We start from the raw sequence: 24,983 nt of genomic DNA, 5'->3' as shown, positions 1-24,983 counted from the left end.
TCACTATTTTGATGTTTTGAGCATATTCACTGTGTTTTAATTTCATGAATTTGACAAGAACAAAATGAGTTTTATTGTTATTTTACATGTTCACATAGATTTAATTTTAGCGGATTTTACTTCTCAGCAAAAATAGTGAAATTAAAACCCAGTGAATAATTTGCATTTATAGTACGGTAGTTATTTTTGGACCATATCGATTATAATAAGTAACATTTTCTGAATGTCATTAGAGTTTTTGAAATTAGTATTGACACTGTCTTTTGTAGTATACATCTATCATTTTACATCTTGTATCACAAAGATCAAATCCAAATCACTTCTCATGTTGAGTTTTAATATTAGTTTTTTTAAGATTGAATTGTATAGAATGTCTGGTCTCTATTTTCACAGATTACAGTCTCGCTGGTTAACAGGCCGTACGATGATTTGTACACGAGTACATCCACTGTGACTCCATTTGAGTATTCCACTGGGAAAACTGAAGTGACAGCATCACAGTTAAAATCTGGAAGTGAATATGAAATCCAAGTGCAGCCATATTTCACTGATGGCCCTGGTTCTTTGTCTAAGCCATTCCGGTTCATGACAAAGATAAAAGGTAGGTTCAAATTGTTAATTTTTAGCTCCGCTGTCGACTTTGTCGAGCGGAGCTTATCATATGAGTGATTGTCCGTCGTCGTCGTCGTCCGTCGTCGTCCGTCGTCCGTGTCAATGTTTTACTTTTTCGACTTCTTCTTGAAAACTACAAGCCTAAATGCTTTGATACTTGGTGTATATGTACCTTGGGTAGACCTCTCTTAGGTTTGTTCATTTCATGTTGATATCTTTAATTCTCTAATTTTGGTGAATATTTTTGTCATTTTTGGTAAAAACTGATATTTTCGACTTCTTGTTAAAAACCGCAAGTGCAATTGCTTTGATATTACATCTATAGGTACTACATATGGACCTCTCTCAGATTTGTTAATTTTGTAATGATATCTTTAATTCTTTAATTTTGGTGAATATTTTTGTCATTTTTGGTAAAAACTGATATTTTCGACTTCCTGTTAAAAACCGCAAGTCCAATTGCTTTGATACTACATATATAGGTACTACATGTGGACCTCTCTCAGATTTGTTCATTTCGTGATGATATCTTCAATTCTCTAATTTTGGTGAATATTTTTGTCATTTTTGGTAAAAACTGATATTTTCGACTTCTTGTTAAAAACCGCAAGTGCAAATGCTTTGATATTACATATATAGGTACTACATGTGGACCTCTTTCAGATTTGTTCATTTTGTAATGATATCTTTAATTCTCTAATTTTGGTGAATATTTTTGTCATTTTCGGTAAAAACTGATATTTTCAACTTCTTGTTAAAAACCGCAAGTGCAAATGCTTTGATATTACATATATAGGTACTACATGTGGACCTCTGTCAGATTTGTTCATTTTGTAATGATATCTTTAATTCTCTAATTTTGGTGAATATTTTTGTCATTTTTGGTAAAAACTGATATTTTCGACTTCTTGTTAAAAACCGCAAGTGCAATTGCTTTGATACTACATATATAGGTACTACATGTGGACCTCTCTCAGATTTGTTTATTTCGTGATGATATCTTCAATTCTCTAATTTTGGTGAATATTTTTGTCATTTTTGGTAAAAACTGATATTTTCGACTTCTTGTTAAAAACCGCAAGTGCAAATGCTTTGATATTACATATATAGGTACTACATGTGGACCTCTCTCAGATTTGTTCATTTTGTAATGATATCTTTAATTCTCTAATTTTGGTGAATATTTTTGTCATTTTTGGTAAAAACTGATATTTTCGACTTCTTGTTAAAAACCGCAAGTGCAAATGCTTTGATATTACATATATAGGTACTACATGTGGACCTCTCTCAGATTTGTTCATTTTGTAATGATATCTTTAATTCTCTAATTTTGGTGAATATTTTTGTCATTTTTTGGTGAAAAGTGATATTTTCGACTTCTTGTTAAAAACCGCAAGTCCAATTGCTTTGATACTACATATATAGGTACTACATGTGGACCTCTCTCAGATTTGTTTATTTCGTGATGATATCTTCAATTCTCTAATTTTGGTGAATATTTTTGTCATTTTTGGTAAAAACTGATATTTTCGACTTCTTGTTAAAAACCGCAAGTCCGATTGCTTTGATATTACATATATAGGTACTACATGTGGACCTCTCTCAGATTTGTTCATTTTGTGATGATATCTTCAATTCTCTAATTAATTTATTTTGGTGAATATTTTTGTAATTTTTGGTAAAAAGTGATATTTTCGACTTCTTGTTAAAAACTGTAAGTCCGATTGCTTTGATACTATTCATATTGTTCATTTTCTAATGATGTCTTCAGTTCTTTAATTGAAATGTGCCTTGCTAACAGCGGAGCTATCTCAGCCGATAGGCTGCTTGTTTTAAAATACAATTGCTTTAATATGAATTATTTTGACCGTAGACATACCTTCATCATTCAGAAAACACATCTGTATTGGAATTTTCAGTCACACTGTCTGATGAAGCAAGCCCCTCATCTGCTTTTCACAAATGCAACCCAAGAAATTTGACATTAACACTGTTCTCTGTGCTGCAATACCAGCTACCATGTTGGTTTCAGAATAAATACAATGATATGTACATGTAAACCCTTTTATTGCAGCATTTTCCACAATTTTAAACTGGTCTGAAATTGACTGTATCTATTCTTATCAAAGAACTTGCAAATTATTGTGTAAAAAAAAAAAACATGATTATTTTGTTATGGTTTATTCTCATGCATGATTTAGAGTTTGTTCTTTTTGCATACAGTGCCTTTGCCATCTGATATCAGACTACCAGTGCTCCTCGATTCGAACACACTAACCACTCAGCTGGTATTATTAGAACCAATTAAAAGCCAGGATGCACCAATCAGGTATGGAGGAATTTCAACTCACTGTGCATGTTTGCATGTGCAAGTTTTTTCACCTGTATCTCAGACATGCCTGCATCGATCACATTTAAATCCACGTCTATTTGCTTGGTGATCTTATTTTAAGATGACAAATGATGGCATTTCTTGGGCTAAGAATTTGTCAAAATCAAGCATTTCTGCCATTTCATAGAATTTTGTGCTACTTTTTATGTCAGTAACTTTTAGCAGATATCTGGCAGAATTGGTCTTCTGTCTGCAAATAGAGATTTTTTTGTGCAACCAGCTTGATAACTCACAGGAACTACATAATACAATTATTTGTGTCTGTTATAATACAACCGTATCTCTGTAACTTTGCAGTATATTGTCAATTTTCAGCGATACTCTGGTATTTGGTCAAAACAATGTACTTTTGCTATACTTTCTTTTTGCAAAGTTGCAATAATCTCCTAATAACTTTGTTGTAGTATCATTCAAAACATTAGAAATCTTTATATACAGTTCTTATAAAGTGGTGTTACGGACTGTAAAAGAAGCTAAAAGACGGAAACGAGATGATTACTCCATATTGGATGAAGATAGTTGGCAACTTGTGGACTATGACAGTGCTCAACAGCTAGGTACAGAGCATTATGTCACAGCCGGGTTTGACTCAAACGCATTACCGAGGGAGTTTGTCATCGGCAATGGTGAATTGTACAATGAATATTACAATGCACCTTTGGTACCTGGGTCAACGTATGAAGTCTTCTTTGGAATGATTTCAGAAACAGAGCTGGTAAGATATAAGTATGTTTAGTTGCATCCTTAGATACGTTATTCAATTCAATTGAAGTGTGTAGCAATGATTTCATTTGAATCATTGGTGTGAATTGTTTGTGTTTATTTGCATTTTCTATTGTTTTGATTTGCAGGAGACGGAAGCTGTATTCACAACAGATCCTGTCAGTTTTACAGGTACATCTAATCTCATTAAAAAATAAAACAGTGATACCCTGAGCACAGTTTCTTGGTTCATTGACCTGGAAATCATGTTGGTTGGCCACATTTAACACATGGGAAAGAATAATATGTATTACTTTGCTCAGGTTTAGTTGTTTATATTTAAACTTACCTTGGTGGGAAGCTTTCAGTCGGTGGCTACACCACTGTCCACAGCTCCAGATGTCTAATGCGATTTGGATGCTGTCAACAACCTATGGTAGCCACAGGGGAAAGTCAGGTTCAGGTAGTCCTTTAGACAAACATTGGTATGGCATATGCGTTATAATATCCACTTATATCTAAGCTTTCCGATGAGGGTCTAAGTTGATAGCATACTGAGTAACTTTAACTGATTTTCATAATCACTGATTATTTTTTAACACATTTTTTCCCTGTATCTACCCTAATGTTAGCTTCATACTTTGTTAGCTTCGCTGTCAACATACATGTAGATGACAGAGTGGAGCTGTTTATATAATACTTATTCTTGACCATGGGATATTTTTGTCATTTTTGGCTTCTTGGAAACTAACAGCTCAATTGTTATGATACTTGGTATGTAGGTGGGTACCTTAGATGGATCTCGGTCAAATTTGATCATTTTGTGACAATATCTTCAAATATCTCATTTTTGTGAATATTTTTGCCCTTTTTAATAAAAAAAAATTCTATTTTTGATTTATATTTGATACACAGTATTGTTTGTAACAAGATGATAACAACAATCACCATGTGTACATGTATCAACAATAAACATGTGCAAATAGCTAATATTGTATAAAACATTATCAACATTGTTTTGAGAAAGTCGATTTCTGAAAAGACAGCAGAGCTATTTTAATGTTAGGTCGCTTGTAACCCAGAGTTTCATGTTGCATTCTTACATTGTTTTGTGTTTAGTGGATGGTCAGAGTGAAAGTATCCAACCAGTCATCTTAGCTGCGGTGGTTGGTGTATTACTGGTCATACTGGCAGGAGTTGTCACAGTCCTTTGTGTTGTCTGGTAAGATTTGCTTATTCCTGTATTATTCTTATCCTCGTGGGCGGAGCTGTGTCACAAAACCTTCCACATTGCTAAGACGCGCACCACTGTACCATGTATTTCTATGAGCTCTGCATGCGCTGCCGGGGAAAATTCGAGAAAAGAACAGGAACTCAACTTTGAAGTAATCCTGAACAATCAAATTTATATGCGTTACACACGCAGGGGTAATCTTGTTACACTGTTCAAGGGAGTCTCAATAACCATCCTAAAGTACCGTTTTCTGAGAGTTTTTGGCCTTTGTTTTCACCGTGATGGTTGCCATGTGGTGAAGATGTCCGCCCCAGAGAATAAGCATTCTGAGACCAAGTGAGAAGGGAAGAGGTCCAATTCTACATTCCTCTTATGTTTAATAACAGATTGCTTGTATCGCCAACAAGATTGCCAGCGCAGCTTTCAAGGTTGCTAATGTAAACCTCAAAATTGTTAGCATACTTGTACCCCATAAATAAGATTGCGTGTGTAGTGCTCAATATGACTAGTATATAACCCTTACAGTGTAGTCCATAGTGTGACCCAATATTGCTAAAATACTCTGCTGAAGATACTAGTATCACAGCAAAACACCAGTGCTAATTTTTCACTATTGACAGGTGTCAAAGAAGAGCAAAGAAGGCTCAGCCACCAGTTGTTGAGAATGGAAGACCTCCGATATATTTACCGAGTAAAGAGAGAAGGCAAAATGTTAAGAAATTGGTTGTGGATGCACACGAACTCCAAGGTGAGTCTTTGCATATGTGACAGCGCCCCCACGGTCTGAAACAGCTCTAATGCTGGTATTTGTTTATGTCTCTTCGGGTCTCATGCTACCAATTAGTCGATCAGTGTAATCTTTTGGTTGTTGTTTGCCAATGTTTTTCTTTTCGCCATGTTTTATAAGAAATGCAATGTATGAAGGTGAACTTCAGTTACGTCAGCTGTCAGTCTTGTGTGTGTAGCTTTGTATATTGACAAGTAACGGTGCATGACCTGTGGATCCGGACAACTCTCGATTAGACACTTCCAAACTGGCTGCATCTCTGAGAATATTAAAGGTAGCTAGACTTACAAATCTGTGTGTTTTGTTTACATCCATTTTGTCGGAGTTTCAGCTGGTCAATTTGTGTTTTACTGGCCAGAATTCTATTATGTACATGTGGTTCAACAAATTAAAACAATATTTTGATCTTTGTAACCCTATTTTTCTGGAGAAATTCACCCAAACTTTAACATTGTCCTCTATGGAGTTCTAATTAGTGTTCTCATCGCGCTTGACATGATGAGAGCGCCCTCACAGTCTTTATGCTTTAATGATATGTAGACATGGTGACAGCGCCCCCAATCGAAACAATCTTGTTCTATAAATGTGTATGTGGGTGTGTGACTATGGATTCAAAACATACCATATTTACACTGTTACAGTTTATTACAGAGTATTGCATACTAACCCCTTTGGTTAATGAAATTTTAATTTCATAAACGAATTGGATAATTGCCAATTATCATATATACTGGTTAAATAAAATCGAAATAACAGTGGATAGCTCCCGTAGGGGGCGTCCTTCCCCTGTCATCTGATTTGCATACTTCCATTTTTAACCACGAGATTGATTCACGGTTGAAATTTGGGCTTGCCAAAATATCATTGTTTTTGCGGTGGAAATACATTGTTACCACCCATCAACACAGCCACCGAACTATTAGTGTGTCAGGAAGCTCTTGTGGACATCAAGAACTTCGTACTTAGTCACCTTGAGTAAAAAATTGTAGTTTTAGTAACGAAACTCAAAAGCCCGCCTTCAGTTTCAAGATGGCGGAAAATATGGATACCGGAGAGTTGAACACTGTTCATCCCAGCACTTCGGATTCAAACAATTTCGGACGAAAGTGTGAAGAGTGCCATATATCGATGCTCACTTACGATGATCACCGTATTTGCATTCCATGTGGCAGAAAATGTAATGGGCACATCAACTGCGGTGTTTGCTTCGCCTGGCCGATAGAAACTTGGAACTGGGATTCCCGCCTACGCAAGTCAACGGGAAAATCAGGAAAGAAGAAATCCAAAAAACGTCATTTGGAGGAGTCTTCGGTTTCATCGGTACCTACCAACGCTGAGGACGAACTATTGGCAGACGAACCCAACCAAAAACGTCCAAAGGAGACTGACAATGAGCAAAGTGTTATAGCTCATTTACAGAACAAGGTGGATCTACTGACCAGAAAAATTAAAGTTTTGGAAAACCCAGTAGACGAAGAGGTACCACCAAAAGCATGGAGTGTCAGCGCTCTCCAGGCGGAAAAGAAAAAAATCCTACACAACAGTGGTGCGAGAAAATGTTGAAGACGCACTGGCTGAGGCAGGCGTGATTTTTTCTACTGAAGATGCTACAAGCAACGCGGGGGAGGCCGGCTCGTCGAAAACCACAACAGCGAGTGGTACCGACAAGGAGGACCCCGAATTCAAAATCCGCTCCGATGCTATCACGAAAGGTGCGGTTATGGTCAAGAAAATCTTACCTCTACCAATTCCACCGATGGCGGACGCCCCACGTTTCTCGATCGGTTTGTCTACACTGCCGAAAAAGGACACTTTTGCGACTTCAGCAATGCTACCATGGTCTCCCCGACTGACACAGGGCGCTGCTATAACACAACGCGTGATCGGAGGAGGCAAATGGGATCGTTAAGTTACCGAGAAAACCGCTACAGCCACCAAGGACGACTTCTTGGGGACTAACCGGGACGATTGGAGCAGACGCTACCAAAAAGTTATACCGCCCGCTGATGAGTGGAAAACACCGGTCGGTACTGACGCCAGCCTGCACGAACGACCTCTCGGCGTACAACCACCAGAACTGGAGCCATGCGTCCGGGAAATGGTCGCCGAAGGAAGTATAACGAAACATCCACTCGGCAAACCACAAGTTTACATCCCGTATTGCCTGTCCCAGTCAACGCTATGTAGATTGGAAAACAACGTTTGGGACACTTCTCTTGCATTAAGCCATAGAGAATTTTTCACTACTACTACACAAATTCAGTTAGCGAAATTCAAAACAGGCAACATCACCAAGGATGAACTGTTTAGCACATTAGAGCCGCTGTTGGTCGCTACTAACGTCGTCGACGCTGACATAATACAGAGTCATCTCCAGTTACGAGCGACTATTCAACACTCTCGCCGTGCAGCAGTTTGGTCCGCTATGCTAAAGACAGCCGCCAACACTGAAATCAAGAACGAATTGGCGACGATCGATTTCAGAGGGACCAAATTATTCGACGGAAAACTCAGCGCTGTGAATTCTAAGTTGGATGAGAAAGCAGCGGCAAAAGTTAACCGTGTGATGATCGAAGGCGCCTTTAAAGCCAAGCAAGCCGCTAATAACAAGCAGAGCATCGCGACCAAGGCGAAGCCAGTTAACCAAGCTACTACGGGTCAGCCCAAGGGAAACGCAAAGGCAAACCCGAATCAGGCAAAAGGAAAAAGTGGAGACCAGCAGCGACAGAATAAACAATTCTCGAAACAGACTGGTAAAATTAAAAAGTCTTCCTGACTATACGTCAGCAAATACGGTAATGTATCAAAACAAGGTGCGATTAAACATGTCAAATATTACTCAAGTCTCCGAGTATTTTTGTCAAACAAATCAAACCACAGATCCCCTTACACATATACCACTTGCATTAAACGATTCGGTTCAGTGCCCAGGTCGGCGGGAACCAAGTCGTGCAAAACATCGTGCATTAATCGATTTTGTTCAGTGCCCAGGATGGCGGGAACTCAATCGTGCACAACAAAAACACGGTCGGCCGCACCTCAGGTCGGTGGGCGATCGTATAAACAAACAACCGGCCGAATGCGTGGACCTAGGGAGAATGACGCATCGACCGGTGAAAAAACAGAAACCCGTAAGGCAGAGTCCCTACTCCCCTCCAGGTTGGAAAAAAAGGGGGGGAAGGACGTTAAACGGGGATATAACGCCGCATTCACTCCAGGGGAAATCGAAATGGAGAAATCGGCGATGTCAATGTATACCGCCACAAGCGACCGAGGGTTGGTGAGTCCCCCGACGCCGGTGGCACTGCGTCTGCAGAAATGTATTCCCCGGTGGAAAGAAACGATAAACGATCCGTATGTGATATCGATAATAACACACGGGTATCGAATACCGTTGATAAAAGAACCGAAATGCGAAAAAAGAACATGTATTTCGGGGAAACCGGGCTCTACTCAGTCAACAATACTGAAAGAAAGCGTGGAAATACTACTCGAAAAAAAGGTAATTCAGCGGGTACAAAACCCGAAAAATTCTTTCATCTCGAGGTTATTTCCCGTCAAGAAATCCAACGGTGGGTACAGGCTGGTGCTGGATTTAAAGGAGTTGAACAAAATTGTGAAGAAAGAAACGTTCAAAATGTTAACTCCGGCACTAGTGAGAGCGTCAATTCAAAAAGGGGACTGGATGACGTCCCTCGACTTGACCGACGCTTACCTGCACATACCAATACACACAGAAAGCAGGCGCTTGTTACGATTCGTGGTGAACGGTGTAACGTATCAGTACACCGTCCTACCTTTCGGCTGGCTGATAAAAAGTCAAAATCGGAACCTGATTTGTCAATCAACCGAGTGGACTGTCAGTCTACTGCTAAAGCTAGGTTTTCTGATAAATATGGAAAAATCAGAATTAATACCGACGCAGAAAATAGTCTTTCTGGGCATGGAACTGGATGTGGAGAAAGGCATGATCCGACCAGCCCAGCACAGAATCGACAATGTACAAAAAATGATACAATCATTTCTAAAACAAAAACAAGCCACACTACGCCAGGTAATGCGACTAGTGGGGATGTTACATTCGATGAGGGACTTAGTACCGAGAGCGGCACTACAGTCCAGACCGATCCAACGCCTAGTGTTAGACGCACAGTTAAAAATGCGACTATCAAAGGACGGGATAAAATACGAAAAACCGGTACTGTTCACACCGGCCTTTCTGGAATCACTTCCGTGGTGGGGCAACCTCAAGAACCTCACGGCGGGGATTCCCATGGACAAGGCGAAACTGACAGTAACATTGGTGACGGACGCATCCATGACGGGCTGGGGAGGGCACTGCATGGACGGGATTGCACACGGTCAGTGGAACGAAAAACAAAGGAAATTTCACATAAGCCGACTGGAAATGCTAGCTGTGCAGTTCTCCCTGCAATCCTTCAAAAAAGCGCTAAAAAACCGGGCCGTGTTAATAAGATCCGACAATCAGACTGTAGTAGCTTACCTCAACAAGGAAGGGGGAATGAAATCACAGTCGTTAAACGACCATGCTGTAGCAGTGCTAAAGTGGTGTGCACAAAACAAAGTCGAGCTGATGTGCAAACATATACCGGGAGTCCAAAACGGTGTAGCGGACTTGCTATCCCGGGGGAAACCCTACGACGACACAGAATGGGAGCTGTCACAGACGGCAGTAAACCTAGTGTTCGACATGTGGGGGGAACCCCAGGTAGATCTGTTTGCAACACCGGAAAACAAAAAACGTCCCGTTTTTGTGACGCGTTATCCGGACAAACAGTCACTGACGTGGGACGCACTTCAGATGGAGTGGGGCGGAATGTTCAGTTACGCATTCCCACCATTTCCATTGATCCACCGAACGTTACAAAAACTGGAACAATCGGAGAACTCGCACATGATTCTAGTGGCACCGAACTGGCCGTCTCAGACTTGGTTTCTGTACTGCTGTCTCTGCTAACGGACCATCCGAGACACCAACCAACCCGGAGCTGTACCAACTTCACGTGTGGAAACTATCCAGCAATTTAGAATTGCGCAAGGGTTTTCAAGCCAAGTGTCGCAAACAACGACGGCCGGGCTTAGGGATTCCTCAAATGGATTGTATCAATACCACTGGGAAAAATTTCGTAATTGGTGTCTTGCAGGGGATATACATCCACTCTATCCCTCTTTGCCCCAAGTAGCGGAGTTTTTTTCTTATTTGATCAACGAAAAAAAGTTGAAACCGGGGACAGTAGAAAACTATAAATCGGCGATCAACTCTGTACTCAAACTAAGCCTAGGCAAAAACATTTCGGATGACCCGACAATCTCCGATCTGTTCAAGGGCTTTATTACACAGGCGGGCCCCATTGAGAGGTACAAAGCACCTGCATGGAGCTTGTCAGTAGTCCTTGAAGCGCTACGACAATTCCCATACGAACCGAAGGAATTGGCGTCACTACAGGACTGGACGAAAAAGACTGTTTTTCTGCTAGCACTCGCTTCAGGGAGGCGAGTTAGCGAAATACACGCTCTGTCATTTGAAGACAATTTTACGGTGTTTTATCCCGATAAAGCGATTTTAATGACGTCAGTAAAATTCAGAGGAAAAAATCAGAAACTGCACGAGACGGCGACTCCGATCGTTATCCCGGCACTGAGCAATATTTCCAATGAAAAACAAGACAGAATTCTTTGTCCGGTACGTGCGCTAGCTTATTATAAGAAACGTACTTCTGGGGTCAGAAGGGGTCAAAGGTCGTTGTTCGTTTGTTACCAAAAAGGTAAACAAAGCTCAGCGGCGTCGAAATTCACGTTAGCGAGATGGGTAAAAGAGACAGTTTACCACGCTTATAGTGATAAGTATTTGAGCACAGAGGCAGGCAAAGTCACTGCCAAGATGCATGACTTAAGAGGCATAGGTAATACACTGGCATTTGCTAGCGGAGCTTCTTTAGCCCAGGTGCTAGCAGCCGGGTCCTGGAAAACTAGCAACACTTTTCTCTCTTATTACCTGAAAGACCTAGCGGCCGAGTCACAGGGCCTACACTCGTTAGGCTACCTAGTGACAGGCCAAGTTGTAACGAAACAATAGGGCATGTAACTTCCCGCAACTGCAAGAATTATTCAGTTAGCGGGAGTTATACAGTTAGGGGGATGGAATTTTTTCAATTCCATAATCAGGTGGGGTAGTATTTATCTGCCAAGAGATATTCTCTGGTAATCTGTCCCATTTGTTTATGAAATTAAAATTTCATTAACCAAAGGGGTTAGTATGCCGAAGGCGCATATTAGTTTTTATGTTTATATAAGAGATTGCATACTTACCTTTCCACCCAAAACCACCCCAGATAAATAGCTACGAATCAATATCGTGGTCAAAAAGATCTGGAAGTATGCAAATCAGATGACAGGGGAAGGACGCCCCCTACGGGAGCTATCCACTGTTATTTCGATTTTATTTAACCAGTATATATGATAATTGGCAATTATCCCATTTGTTTATGAAATTAAAATTTCATTAACCAAAGGTAAGTATGCAATCTCTTATATAAACATAAAAACTAATATGCGCCTTCGGCGCTAGTTTTAAAATACGCACTTGTTTTCATGCATGCCACTGGGAAAGCTCCTTCTGTGATGGGAAAATCACTGTTTATTTTTAATAAAATGTGTAATATAAACATTTCTGTTGCTCCCAGAGTTAAAACAACCACAGATTGATGAGTCGCACAGTATTAAGATCAGCGAATTGGCAAAGTATGTAAAAGAGAAACGAGCTTGCGCTTTTGAAGGATTCCTTGAAGAATTTGAGGTGAGAATATTGTTTCCTTATTTGTACTTCAAACAGAACAAAAATATGACATTTCTATGAGTCGTAGTCATCGCATATTTAAGTGGGCTCAAACTGACATCCTCATAATTCATATTCAAGCTCAACACATACACATCATGAATACTGTAGTTGTCCATGCTATATTTTCATTCTATCCCTCCTGAAAATGTGGATACATCTACGAGTGAAAATAACTTCATATACCAAAAATATCAAGGCGAATCCACTGCTATGTGATACAAGGTTGATATGTTTATGCTTCCATTCACAGTTGACATGTTTAATCTCTGTTCTTTCATAGTCCTTACCACAGGGTCCAAAAATGCCATATAAAGTGTGCCAGAAGTCTGAAAATCAGAATAAAAACAGATATACCAACATAGTATCCTGTAAGTGACACAGTAAACTGCTTTTATTAGTCCCCGTTCGGACACAGTCCGAAAACGGGGACTTATGTTTTGACCTCTGTGTCCGTGCGTGCGTGCGTGCGTCTGTGCGTGCGTCGCGGACCTGTATCATATAAATGCCTGGAACAATCACACTTCACACATACATCATACATGATAGTATACATATGCACGTCAATTTGTTTCACGATCTGATTCAAGATGGCCGAATGGCGGCCATTTTTGTGCTAAAAAATCATCAAAATCAAGCATTTCTCGGCTGTTCGAAGATGGATTTTGTTCAAACTTGGTATATACATTAGACATGGGACCTTAATGCAAATAATTTTGTTTTTCAGATAAGATTCAAAATGGCCGATTGGCGGCCATTTTGTTTTAATGAATGTGGTTCTCGTGCCATATCTCTGACTTGTTTTCACTGATTATGTTCAAATTTAAAATTTTCAATATACATCATGTCATAGATAGACAGATATATTGATTTGACGATTCTATTCAAAATGGCCAAATGGTGGCCATTTTTGTGCTAAAAAATCATCAAATATCAAGCATTTATGGAAGGATTTCGTTCAAACTTGGTACATATGTTAGACATTACAGGTTCCTGATGCACATCATTTATTTTTCAGATCGAATTCAAAATGGCTGTCTGGCGGCCATTTTGTTTTAATGATTGGGCTTCTAGAGCCATCTTTTACATGCTTTGACTGATTATATTCAAATTTTATATATTCGTTATACATCATGTTATATATATACATGTATTCAAAATGGCTGATTTTGAATGCTGTTCCAGAGCAATATCTCTCAATATGGACAAGTACTTTTTTGACGATCTGATACAATTGTCAATCATTTTAATGTTAAAAAATCATATTCCTGACATGGTTATATTCCAGCTATATTACTATAAACAAAACTATATATCTTAAATTTGATAACTAACGGGGACTGTGCCATGCATGGCTTGTTAATCATAATTCATGCTATATGGTGTGCATCATCATGTTTATATTAGTTGATATGAAAGATGAAAAAATCAAAAATGTTATCACTTCAATTAATATTAATTTCATCACAAATCAATTATAGTTTGATATTAGTTCTGAATGTCACTACGTTGAGACTGTTTAAATATTACTAGAATGAAACCTGAAAATCGTAGTTTAATTTTTTCAAAATTGAATGTGTGTTCTAGTGTACTTTATCATATGCCATATTTCCCGGCATCGAAGCGGTATGAGCAATCTGCTGAGCAATAAATTTTCTCATCATGTTCGCCTGTTTTTGGCCATATTTAAAGTGGTGTATACTCCAAACTGGTTTCAGCCACTTATTGGTATATTGTGTTGCCTCAGCTGGCATTTGTTTTAATCTTGTCAGTTTTGTATTCATACTGTTTCTCTCTATTTTATCTCTAATTTCAGATGACCATTCGCGTGTTGTTTTAGATCCACTGCCAGATGATCCACACTCAGACTATATTAATGCCAATTATATAGATGTAAGTGATATAACGTAGAATAATTTATATTCAAATGAAATTTAGTTTAATTTAGTTTGAAATCAGTGTAAATCAGGCAAAATAAAATCGAGAAAAAATAGCTCCCAGTGAATAAGCCAAATTAGGTTCTATACAGTGCTGCAGATAAGATGAAACACTACTGTAACATTATTAGTTAGTAGTACTAGTACTGATTTTTGATGAGTAAAACTTAAAATGTTTGAAAAAAGGTTTATTTACTGTATTTTATTTTCACTGAATCCTCACTTCAGCAAAAATAGGGAAAATAAAAAGTTTTTTAGGCTAAATGATGAATATTTTTCAGCATGAACAAATGCGCTTAATATTTATGACTGTGTATGACACTGACTTTCATTCATTGTTTTGAATTAATCATGTGTATTACTATGTTATAGGGCTATAGAAGAATGAATGCATACATTGCAACACAGGGTAAGATATTTCATGTCTTAAAGAGGAGCAGAGGTCTGGCTTTTATCACCCCGTACATGAAATTTGAGATCTATGAATGAATTCTGGCGATAAAAACAACTTGTATGTGCTGTGAAATGCCCTAAATATCCCGTATGAAACGGGCTGTGAAGTAGACAACAACCGACCTCTTTGCCTGGTGGCATTTCTTCTCAAGGGGGTGCTGAGTGATGATGTCACTAATGAACATGATGTTTCAGCCATATCGCTGTTGTATACACGTACCTATTTTATTCTGGTTTCTACAAATGTTGAATAGCTATCAAAAATTCAAATATATTTAGTTAGGGCAATTCGCATCACATACAAGTTGTTTTTATCGCCAGAATTCATTCTTAGATCTCAAATTTCATGTACTATAATGGTTTAGAGGCCATTAATATAGTAGATTATGACTTTAATCTGTGTTTATTATACCTCATAAGCATGATTAGCACATTGATTGGTCAGAAAATGGTCACTTGGTGGTCAGTAAAACGCATTATTGTCGATAATGAAAATCAAGCGACCATGATTTTGATTTTGCGCATGCGTAGCTGTTAACAAAAATGGCGTCTGCAACTGACTTACATGCTTGATATATATTATGTGAAATGATTTGGTATAATAAATCATATAGTCATTATTGATCAATATTCAGTTTTAATGACTTTCAGAAAAATAATTGACCTCAACTCTACCTTGGTCAATAATTCCCTCTTTGGCACATAAAAACTGAATATCGACCTTCACTAGGGTAACTAATTGTTAAATAATTTCTTGTTGTATTCATGGAATCTATTCACCTGCTCACAAGCTAACAATAAATAGTGTTTGTTGGTGTAATTTGTAAATTAAAATGTGATTATATTATTGATGTAATCAATTTTATCGTGTCTCTGATCAATGAAATAATGTTAGATTGGTTACTAATGAAGTGGAATCATTATTATACCAGGATGATCTTATTAGCTATAAATTTCAGTCTCCGAGCACTGTCAGGTACACTCTGATATTTAGACTATATTTATCCTAATATAGGACCCAGTACAGACACTATAGCAGATTTTTGGAGAATGGTTTGGCAACAGAACACGGCTACAATCATCATGGCTACAAATCTATCAGAAATGGGCAAGGTAAGATTTAATGATGCATTTATGTTATCCAATCGTTGTAGTACTATTATATCATGTGATTAGATGAATGTTTCTCTATGTGAAACTCATCTTGAATAGAGTCGTATGCAAGTCATACATCTTGGTTTGTGTTGGCTTCTCATAGTGCAAATACTGTCCTGGTATTTCCTGCTTGTTTTTGTCAACAAATTTAAAAAATATTAGTATAGTTGAAGCAAAACTATATCAAATATTAAAGTTGTATTCCAACTTTGTATAACCTGTAGAAAACCTCTCTCAGACCCCCATATACTTTATACATCAACTCTATTTTCACTTAGAAATAATTTTTGCTATTTTTGCCGAAAGAATCATTCAGTGAAAATAAAATCCAGCGAATATACAGCATTTTTTTCTATATTTTACATTCAACTCAACAAAAATCGGTGAAAAAAATTCCATACAAAACACCCAAAAAGTCTTTTCATCGCAAATTTATTCCAGTTAAAATAAAGTATTTTACAGCAATAATTTTATGTTTTGTGCAGTTTGAGAAAAATCTTATCCAACAGCAATTGAACTTTAGTGACTACAACAATGTAAACTATGTCTGATTTGGTGATAAGACTCCACAACCTTCTGTGTGGACTACCTTCAGCATCATTTGTTGCCATAGCAACAGATTTGTCATTTTTTTTTACTGTAATCATAATAATCAGTGTGAGATGTACTGCATATAATAAGTAGGAATACAATTTTCAAGAAATATGAAAAATATTCACAAACATTTTGGCAAGTTATTAACAAGATAATTGCTATAAACTTGAGTCCCACATCATTTTGGTAAGAAAATGTGATGCAAGTTAAGGGATGGTGGTCACAGAGCATGGTTGAAATTTCAGATAAACAAACAACGTATTTTACACACGTTATGCAAGTCCCATATTGAAAAGGACATGGCATGACCAACACCCCTTTTGACATTTAGTGTTTAATAGGGTTTAAACTATGGAAAATCAGACACAATGCAGAGCTCAGCATAGACAAACAGTTAGGACAAACGTAAGCCTTTATGAACACCAGCAAAAATACCATGGTTATTTTATTTAGAGGCCCAAGCCTGAAGGGCTATGCCCCTGTTATTATCGTTCTTTCTTTTGTAAATTGTTTTCGAGTCATTTGAGAAAACCGCTGAAAAGAATGGTCTGAAAATCTCCATACTTATAATGTGAACTAGGGCATAGGACTTTCAAAATTTGATTGGTCAATTGGTTCGGCAGCCATATTGGATTGAAATTAAACCGGAAGTGGCTATTTGACCACTTTATGAGGGTCTAGATTTGTTATGGTATATAGAACTCATGTGTAATAGATATCTGCCATGATGTTTTCCCAAAAATTGGTAAAAAACGCATTTAAATCTTCTTCAGAACCACCGGCGAACATACAGAACATGGTTTGTACCTTTTCTATTCTGTTATTTACTCGGGATGAACCCCGATGTTGCAATACTGAAATAATCTATATTTCTTTTGAGCAGTAGTTTTAGAAATGCCAAAAATGTGATTGACAAGTCGTGAAACCTGTACGACACAGCATTTTGATTGGTTAACAAAAGACGTGAGCGCTGGTCAAAGAAAGTTGTTCAGATCAAATCATGATGAACACCATGGCAGAAATTGCTTTGTATCAAGAGTTTGCGTACGATCGAAAACATTCCACAATGAAGATAGTGATAAAGATCTTGCCTTCGACTGTTTTCCCACAGACACTACCCATTTTTGAACCATAAATTCAGACGGTATGTAAATCGTATTGTAATAAAATGTGTGTATTTTTATGAACATGTTGGTTTCTTCATTTTAAAAAGTGTTGTGAAAATCGAAAATACGTAATATTTCTCCGAGACCAGCGTTTTCAACGAAAAATGTAATTTGGATAATTTTTCGTGGTTGGGAAGATAGTCACAATTTTAAACCCCCCTAAACAATCTTTTCTGGGGTGGTCCTTGAGTATAAGCCCACCCCCTAATTTTCCCGAAATAACATGTTCAGGCCCCTGGGCTTATATTCAGGGAAGTACAGTAATGTATTTTTTGTGTCTTATTCCCATCCTCAGACTTGCATTTTCTCAAACATACTTTAAACAATTTTAGCAAGTGCAATAACATAGACATGCACCTCAATTTGTTTTACTTTCAATTCTGATCTATGTTTTTCTTTGTTATATCTTAAACCGGAGGGGTCGTCACACAACACGCCTTCGAATTTGATGTAAATAAACAATCTGTTGTACTTTCCACTTGGAACTCAAGTTTCGAGGACATGCTCGCGACAACCCCTCCGCACAAAGAAAACTTTAAAAAATTTAACGGGGACTGTGTCATTTTCAATGACTTGTTAACATGTATCTGTAATTATACAAATACAAATTTATGCTCCATTAAAATATCAGCTTATGACTTCAATCGCTTAGCTGCACAAAAAAATATGAAGCGTCCTCACAAAAGAACACTGTCGACGCCAACACCGCTATTTGACCTTTATAGAAAAATTTGACAAATTCCTATATGGCTCAACTTTACTAATCAGTCCCGTAGACCATTGATAATTCTCATAATCTGAGAAATTTGAAATGTGTTTGTCATCAGACAAGGACGAAATTGACGATTAAACACTGCTTGGACGAACGACTTCCATTGCGTGTAGCTAGTTAGCACATGGTGACGCCACCATGGACACCATGGCTGTGTGGCAAGGGGTAACTAAAAAGCACTTTTTTGGCATTAAATTGATTTTCTGTGATCATACAACGATTAACATTTGCACTAGTACTGTAGTTTTCCTAGTATAAACTCCTCCGGGAAAACGGCAAATTGACGAAAAATTAGGGGGGATGCTTATAAATGGATAAAAGTTAAAACTTCTCCTAAGCGATAATTTATGCTAATTTATTCATAAACAAATCATCGTGTGTACGATACTAGAGTGTAACCATGTCTTCATCGACTAGCATCGTCCAGATTAACTTGTGGATCTGGTTTTATAATCGCATAAATGATTTGTTGTAAAATGCTGTAAATTTGGAGGGGGGTTTATACTCAGACAACTACGGTATATATTTCAAGTGTTTTATAAGCCATGAAATAGTAGGCACTTTAATATGTATTAAATAGTGGGCATTTCACAGGCACTTTAATATGTATTAAATAGTAGGCATTTCACAGGCACTTTAATATGTATTAAATAGTAGGCATTTCACAGGCACTTTAATATGTATTAAATAGTAGGCATTTCACAGACACTTTAATATGTATTAAATAGTAGGCATTTCACAGGCACTTTAATATGTATTAAATAGTAGGCATTTCACAGGCACTTTAATATGTATTAAATAGTAGGCATTTCACAGGCACTTTAATATGTATTAAATAGTAGGCATTTCACAGACACTTTAATATGTATTAAATAGTGGGCATTTCACAGGCACTTTAATATGTATTAAATAGTAGGCATTTCACAGGCACTTTAATATGTATTAATAAGTAGGCATTTCACAGACACTTTAATATGTATTAAATAGTGGGCATTTCACAGGCACTTTAATATGTATTAAATAGTAGGCATTTCACAGGCACTTTAATATGTATTAAATAGTGGGCATTTCACAGGCACTTTAATATGTATTAAATAGTAGGCATTTCACAGGCACTTTAATATGTATTAATAAGTAGGCATTTCACAGACACTTTAATATGTATTAAATAGTAGGCATTTCACAGACACTTTAATATGTATTAAATAGTGGGCATTTCACAGGCACTTTAATATGTATTAAATAGTAGGCATTTCACAGGCACTTTAATATGTATTAATAAGTAGGCATTTCACAGACACTTTAATATGTATTAAATAGTAGGCATTTCACAGACACTTTAATATGTATTAAATAGTGGGCATTTCACAGGCACTTTAATATGTATTAAATAGTAGGCATTTCACAGGCACTTTAATATGTATTAAATAGTAGGCATTTCACAGACACTTTAATATGTATTAAATACCGGTAGTAGGCATTTCACAGGCACTTTAATATGTATTAAATAGTAGGCATTTCACAGGCACTTTAATATGTATTAAATAGTAGGTATTTCACAGACACTTTAATATGTATTAAATAGTGGGCATTTCACAGGCACTTTAATATGTATTAAATAGTAGGCATTTCACAGGCACTTTAATATGTATTAAATAGTAGGCATTTCACAGACACTTTAATATGTATTAAATAGTAGGCATTTCACAGGCACTTTAATATGTATTAAATAGTAGGCATTTCACAGGCACTTTAATATGTATTAAATAGTAGGCATTTCACAGGCACTTTAATATGTATTAAATAGTAGGCATTTCACAGGCACTTTAATATGTATTAAATAGTAGGCATTTCACAGGCACTTTAATATGTATTAAATAGTAGGCATTTCACAGGCACTTTAATATGTATTAAATAGTAGGCATTTCACAGGCACTTTAATATGTATTAAATAGTAGGCATTTCACAGGCACTTTAATATGTATTAAATAGTAGGCATTTCACAGACACTTTAATATGTATTAAATAGTAGGCATTTCACAGGCACTTTAATATGTATTAAATAGTAGGCATTTCACAGGCACTTTAATATGTATTAAATAGTAGGCATTTCACAGGCACTTTAATTTGTATTAAATAGTAGGCATTTCACAGGCACTTTAATATGTATTAAATAGTAGGCATTTCACAGGCACTTTAATATGTATTAAATAGTAGGCATTTCACAGGCACTTTAATATGTATTAAATAGTAGGCATTTCACAGGCACTTTAATATGTATTAAATAGTAGGCATTTCACAGGCACTTTAATATGTATTAAATAGTAGGCATTTCACAGGCACTTTAATTTGTATTAAATAGTGGGCATTTCACAGGCACTTTAATATGTATTAAATAGTGGGCATTTCACAGGCACTTTAATATGTATTAAATAGTAGGCATTTCACAGGCACTTTAATATGTATTAAATAGTAGGCATTTCACAGGCACTTTAATTTGTATTAAATAGTGGGCATTTCACAGGCACTTTAATATGTATTAAATAGTAGGCATTTCACAGGCACTTTAATATGTATTAAATAGTAGGCATTTCACAGGCACTTTAATATGTATTAAATAGTGGGCATTTCACAGGCACTTTAATATGTATTAAATAGTAGGCATTTCACAGGCACTTTAATATGTATTAAATAGTAGGCATTTCACAGGCACTTTAATATGTATTAAATAGTGGGCATTTCACAGGCACTTTAATATGTATTAAATAGTAGGCATTTCACAGGCACTTTAATATGTATTAAATAGTAGGCATTTCACAGGCACTTTAATATGTATTAAATAGTGGGCATTTCACAGGCACTTTAATATGTATTAAATAGTGGGCATTTCACAGGCACTTTAATATGTATTAAATAGTAGGCATTTCACAGGCACTTTAATATGTATTAAATAGTAGGCATTTCACAGGCACTTTAATATGTATTAAATAGTAGGCATTTCACAGGCACTTTAATATGTATTAAATAGTAGGCATTTCACAGGCACTTTAATATGTATTAAATAGTAGGCATTTCACAGGCACTTTAATATGTATTAAATAGTAGGTATTTCACAGGCACTTTAATATGTATTAAATAGTAGGCATTTCACAGGCACTTTAATATGTATTAAATAGTAGGCATTTCACAGGCACTTTAATATGTATTAAATAGTAGGCATTTCACAGGCACTTTAATATGTATTAAATAGTAGGTATTTCACAGGCACTTTAATATGTATTAAATAGTAGGCATTTCACAGGCACTTTAATATGTATTAAATAGTAGGCATTTCACAGGCACTTTAATATGTATTAAATAGTAGGCATTTCACAGGCACTTTAATATGTATTAAATAGTAGGCATTTCACAGGCACTTTAATATGTATTAAATAGTAGGCATTTCACAGGCACTTTAATATGTATTAAATAGTAGGCATTTCACAGACACTTTAATATGTATTAAATAGTGGGCATTTCACAGGCACTTTAATATGTATTAAATAGTAGGCATTTCACAGGCACTTTAATATGTATTAAATAGTAGGCATTTCACAGGCACTTTAATATGTATTAAATAGTAGGCATTTCACAGGCACTTTAATATGTATTAAATAGTAGGCATTTCACAGGCACTTTAATATGTATTAAATAGTAGGCATTTCACAGGCACTTTAATATGTATTAAATAGTAGGCATTTCACAGACACTTTAATATGTATTAAATAGTGGGCATTTCACAGGCACTTTAATATGTATTAATAAGTAGGCATTTCACAGACACTTTAATATGTATTAAATAGTAGGCATTTCACAGACACTTTAATATGTATTAAATAGTGGGCATTTCACAGGCACTTTAATATGTATTAAATAGTAGGCATTTCACAGGCACTTTAATATGTATTAAATAGTAGGCATTTCACAGACACTTTAATATGTATTAAATACCGGTAGTAGGCATTTCACAGGCACTTTAATATGTATTAAATAGTGGGCATTTCACAGACACTTTAATATGTATTAAATAGTAGGCATTTCACAGGCACTTTAATATGTATTAAATAGTAGGCATTTCACAGACACTTTAATATGTATTAAATAGTAGGCATTTCACAGACACTTTAATATGTATTAAATAGTAGGCATTTCACAGACACTTTAATATGTATTAAATAGTAGGCATTTCACAGGCACTTTAATATGTATTAAATAGTAGGTATTTCACAGGCACTTTAATATGTATTAATAAGTAGGTATTTCACAGGCACTTTAATATGTATTAATAAGTAGGCATTTCACAGACACTTTAATATGTATTAAATAGTAGGCATTTCACAGGCACTTTAATATGTATTAAATAGTAGGCATTTCACAGGCACTTTAATATGTATTAAATAGTAGGCATTTCACAGGCACTTTAATATGTATTAAATAGTAGGCATTTCACAGGCACTTTAATATGTATTAAATAGTAGGTATTTCACAGGCACTTTAATATGTATTAATAAGTAGGTATTTCACAGGCACTTTAATATGTATTAATAAGTAGGCATTTCACAGACACTTTAATATGTATTAAATAGTAGGCATTTCACAGACACTTTAATATGTATTAAATAGTAGGCATTTCACAGGCACTTTAATATGTATTAAATAGTAGGTATTTCACAGGCACTTTAATATGTATTAAATAGTAGGCATTTCACAGGCACTTTAATATGTATTAAATAGTAGGCATTTCACAGGCACTTTAATATGTATTAAATAGTAGGCATTTCACAGGCACTTTAATATGTATTAAATAGTAGGCATTTCACAGGCACTTTAATATGTATTAAATAGTAGGCATTTCACAGGCACTTTAATATGTATTAAATAGTAGGCATTTCACAGGCACTTTAATATGTATTAATAAGTAGGCATTTCACAGACACTTTAATATGTATTAAATAGTAGGCATTTCACAGACACTTTAATATGTATTAAATAGTGGGCATTTCACAGGCACTTTAATATGTATTAAATAGTAGGCATTTCACAGGCACTTTAATATGTATTAAATAGTAGGCATTTCACAGACACTTTAATATGTATTAAATACCGGTAGTAGGCATTTCACAGGCACTTTAATATGTATTAAATAGTAGGCATTTCACAGACACTTTAATATGTATTAAATAGTGGGCATTTCACAGGCACTTTAATATGTATTAAATAGTAGGCATTTCACAGGCACTTTAATATGTATTAAATAGTAGGCATTTCACAGGCACTTTAATATGTATTAAATAGTAGGCATTTCACAGGCACTTTAATATGTATTAATAAGTAGGCATTTCACAGACACTTTAATATGTATTAAATAGTAGGCATTTCACAGACACTTTAATATGTATTAAATAGTGGGCATTTCACAGGCACTTTAATATGTATTAAATAGTAGGCATTTCACAGGCACTTTAATATGTATTAAATAGTGGGCATTTCACAGGCACTTTAATATGTATTAAATAGTAGGCATTTCACAGGCACTTTAATATGTATTAAATAGTAGGCATTTCACAGGCACTTTAATATGTATTAAATAGTAGGCATTTCACAGACACTTTAATATGTATTAAATACCGGTAGTAGGCATTTCACAGGCACTTTAATATGTATTAAATAGTAGGCAGTTCACAGACACTTTAATATGTATTAAATAGTGGGCATTTCACAGGCACTTTAATATGTATTAAATAGTGGGCATTTCACAGGCACTTTAATATGTATTAAATAGTAGGCATTTCACAGGCACTTTAATATGTATTAAATAGTAGGCATTTCACAGACACTTTAATATGTATTAAATAGTGGGCATTTCACAGGCACTTTAATATGTATTAAATAGTAGGCATTTCACAGGCACTTTAATATGTATTAAATAGTGGGCATTTCACAGGCACTTTAATATGTATTAAATAGTAGGCATTTCACAGGCACTTTAATATGTATTAATAAGTAGGCATTTCACAGACACTTTAATATGTATTAAATAGTAGGCATTTCACAGACACTTTAATATGTATTAAATAGTGGGCATTTCACAGGCACTTTAATATGTATTAAATAGTAGGCATTTCACAGGCACTTTAATATGTATTAATAAGTAGGCATTTCACAGACACTTTAATATGTATTAAATAGTAGGCATTTCACAGACACTTTAATATGTATTAAATAGTGGGCATTTCACAGGCACTTTAATATGTATTAAATAGTAGGCATTTCACAGGCACTTT

General features: G+C 36.0%; 1 protein-coding gene across 1 annotated transcript in view; it reads left to right on the top strand.

Annotated features, from left to right (window-relative positions):
• Positions 1-24,983, top strand: part of LOC144356541 (receptor-type tyrosine-protein phosphatase mu-like) — a 108,634-nt gene that overhangs the window by 50,391 nt on the left and 33,260 nt on the right. Inside the window, exons 14-24 of the mRNA XM_085503309.1 lie at positions 394-601; positions 2,836-2,941; positions 3,443-3,719; positions 3,856-3,898; positions 4,826-4,928; positions 5,561-5,688; positions 12,432-12,544; positions 12,867-12,954; positions 14,400-14,476; positions 14,893-14,929; positions 15,989-16,086. Coding sequence (XP_085359435.1) covers positions 394-601; positions 2,836-2,941; positions 3,443-3,719; positions 3,856-3,898; positions 4,826-4,928; positions 5,561-5,688; positions 12,432-12,544; positions 12,867-12,954; positions 14,400-14,476; positions 14,893-14,929; positions 15,989-16,086 — 1,278 coding nt within the window. The remainder of the gene's footprint in view (positions 1-393; positions 602-2,835; positions 2,942-3,442; positions 3,720-3,855; positions 3,899-4,825; positions 4,929-5,560; positions 5,689-12,431; positions 12,545-12,866; positions 12,955-14,399; positions 14,477-14,892; positions 14,930-15,988; positions 16,087-24,983) is intronic.

This window comes from Saccoglossus kowalevskii, chromosome 9 (genome assembly GCF_978046115.1).
Source record: "Saccoglossus kowalevskii chromosome 9, keSacKowa6.1, whole genome shotgun sequence".
NCBI lineage: Eukaryota > Metazoa > Hemichordata > Enteropneusta > Harrimaniidae > Saccoglossus > Saccoglossus kowalevskii.
Note: the sequence above shows the minus strand (reverse complement) of the source record. Positions and strands in the feature narration are given on the sequence as shown.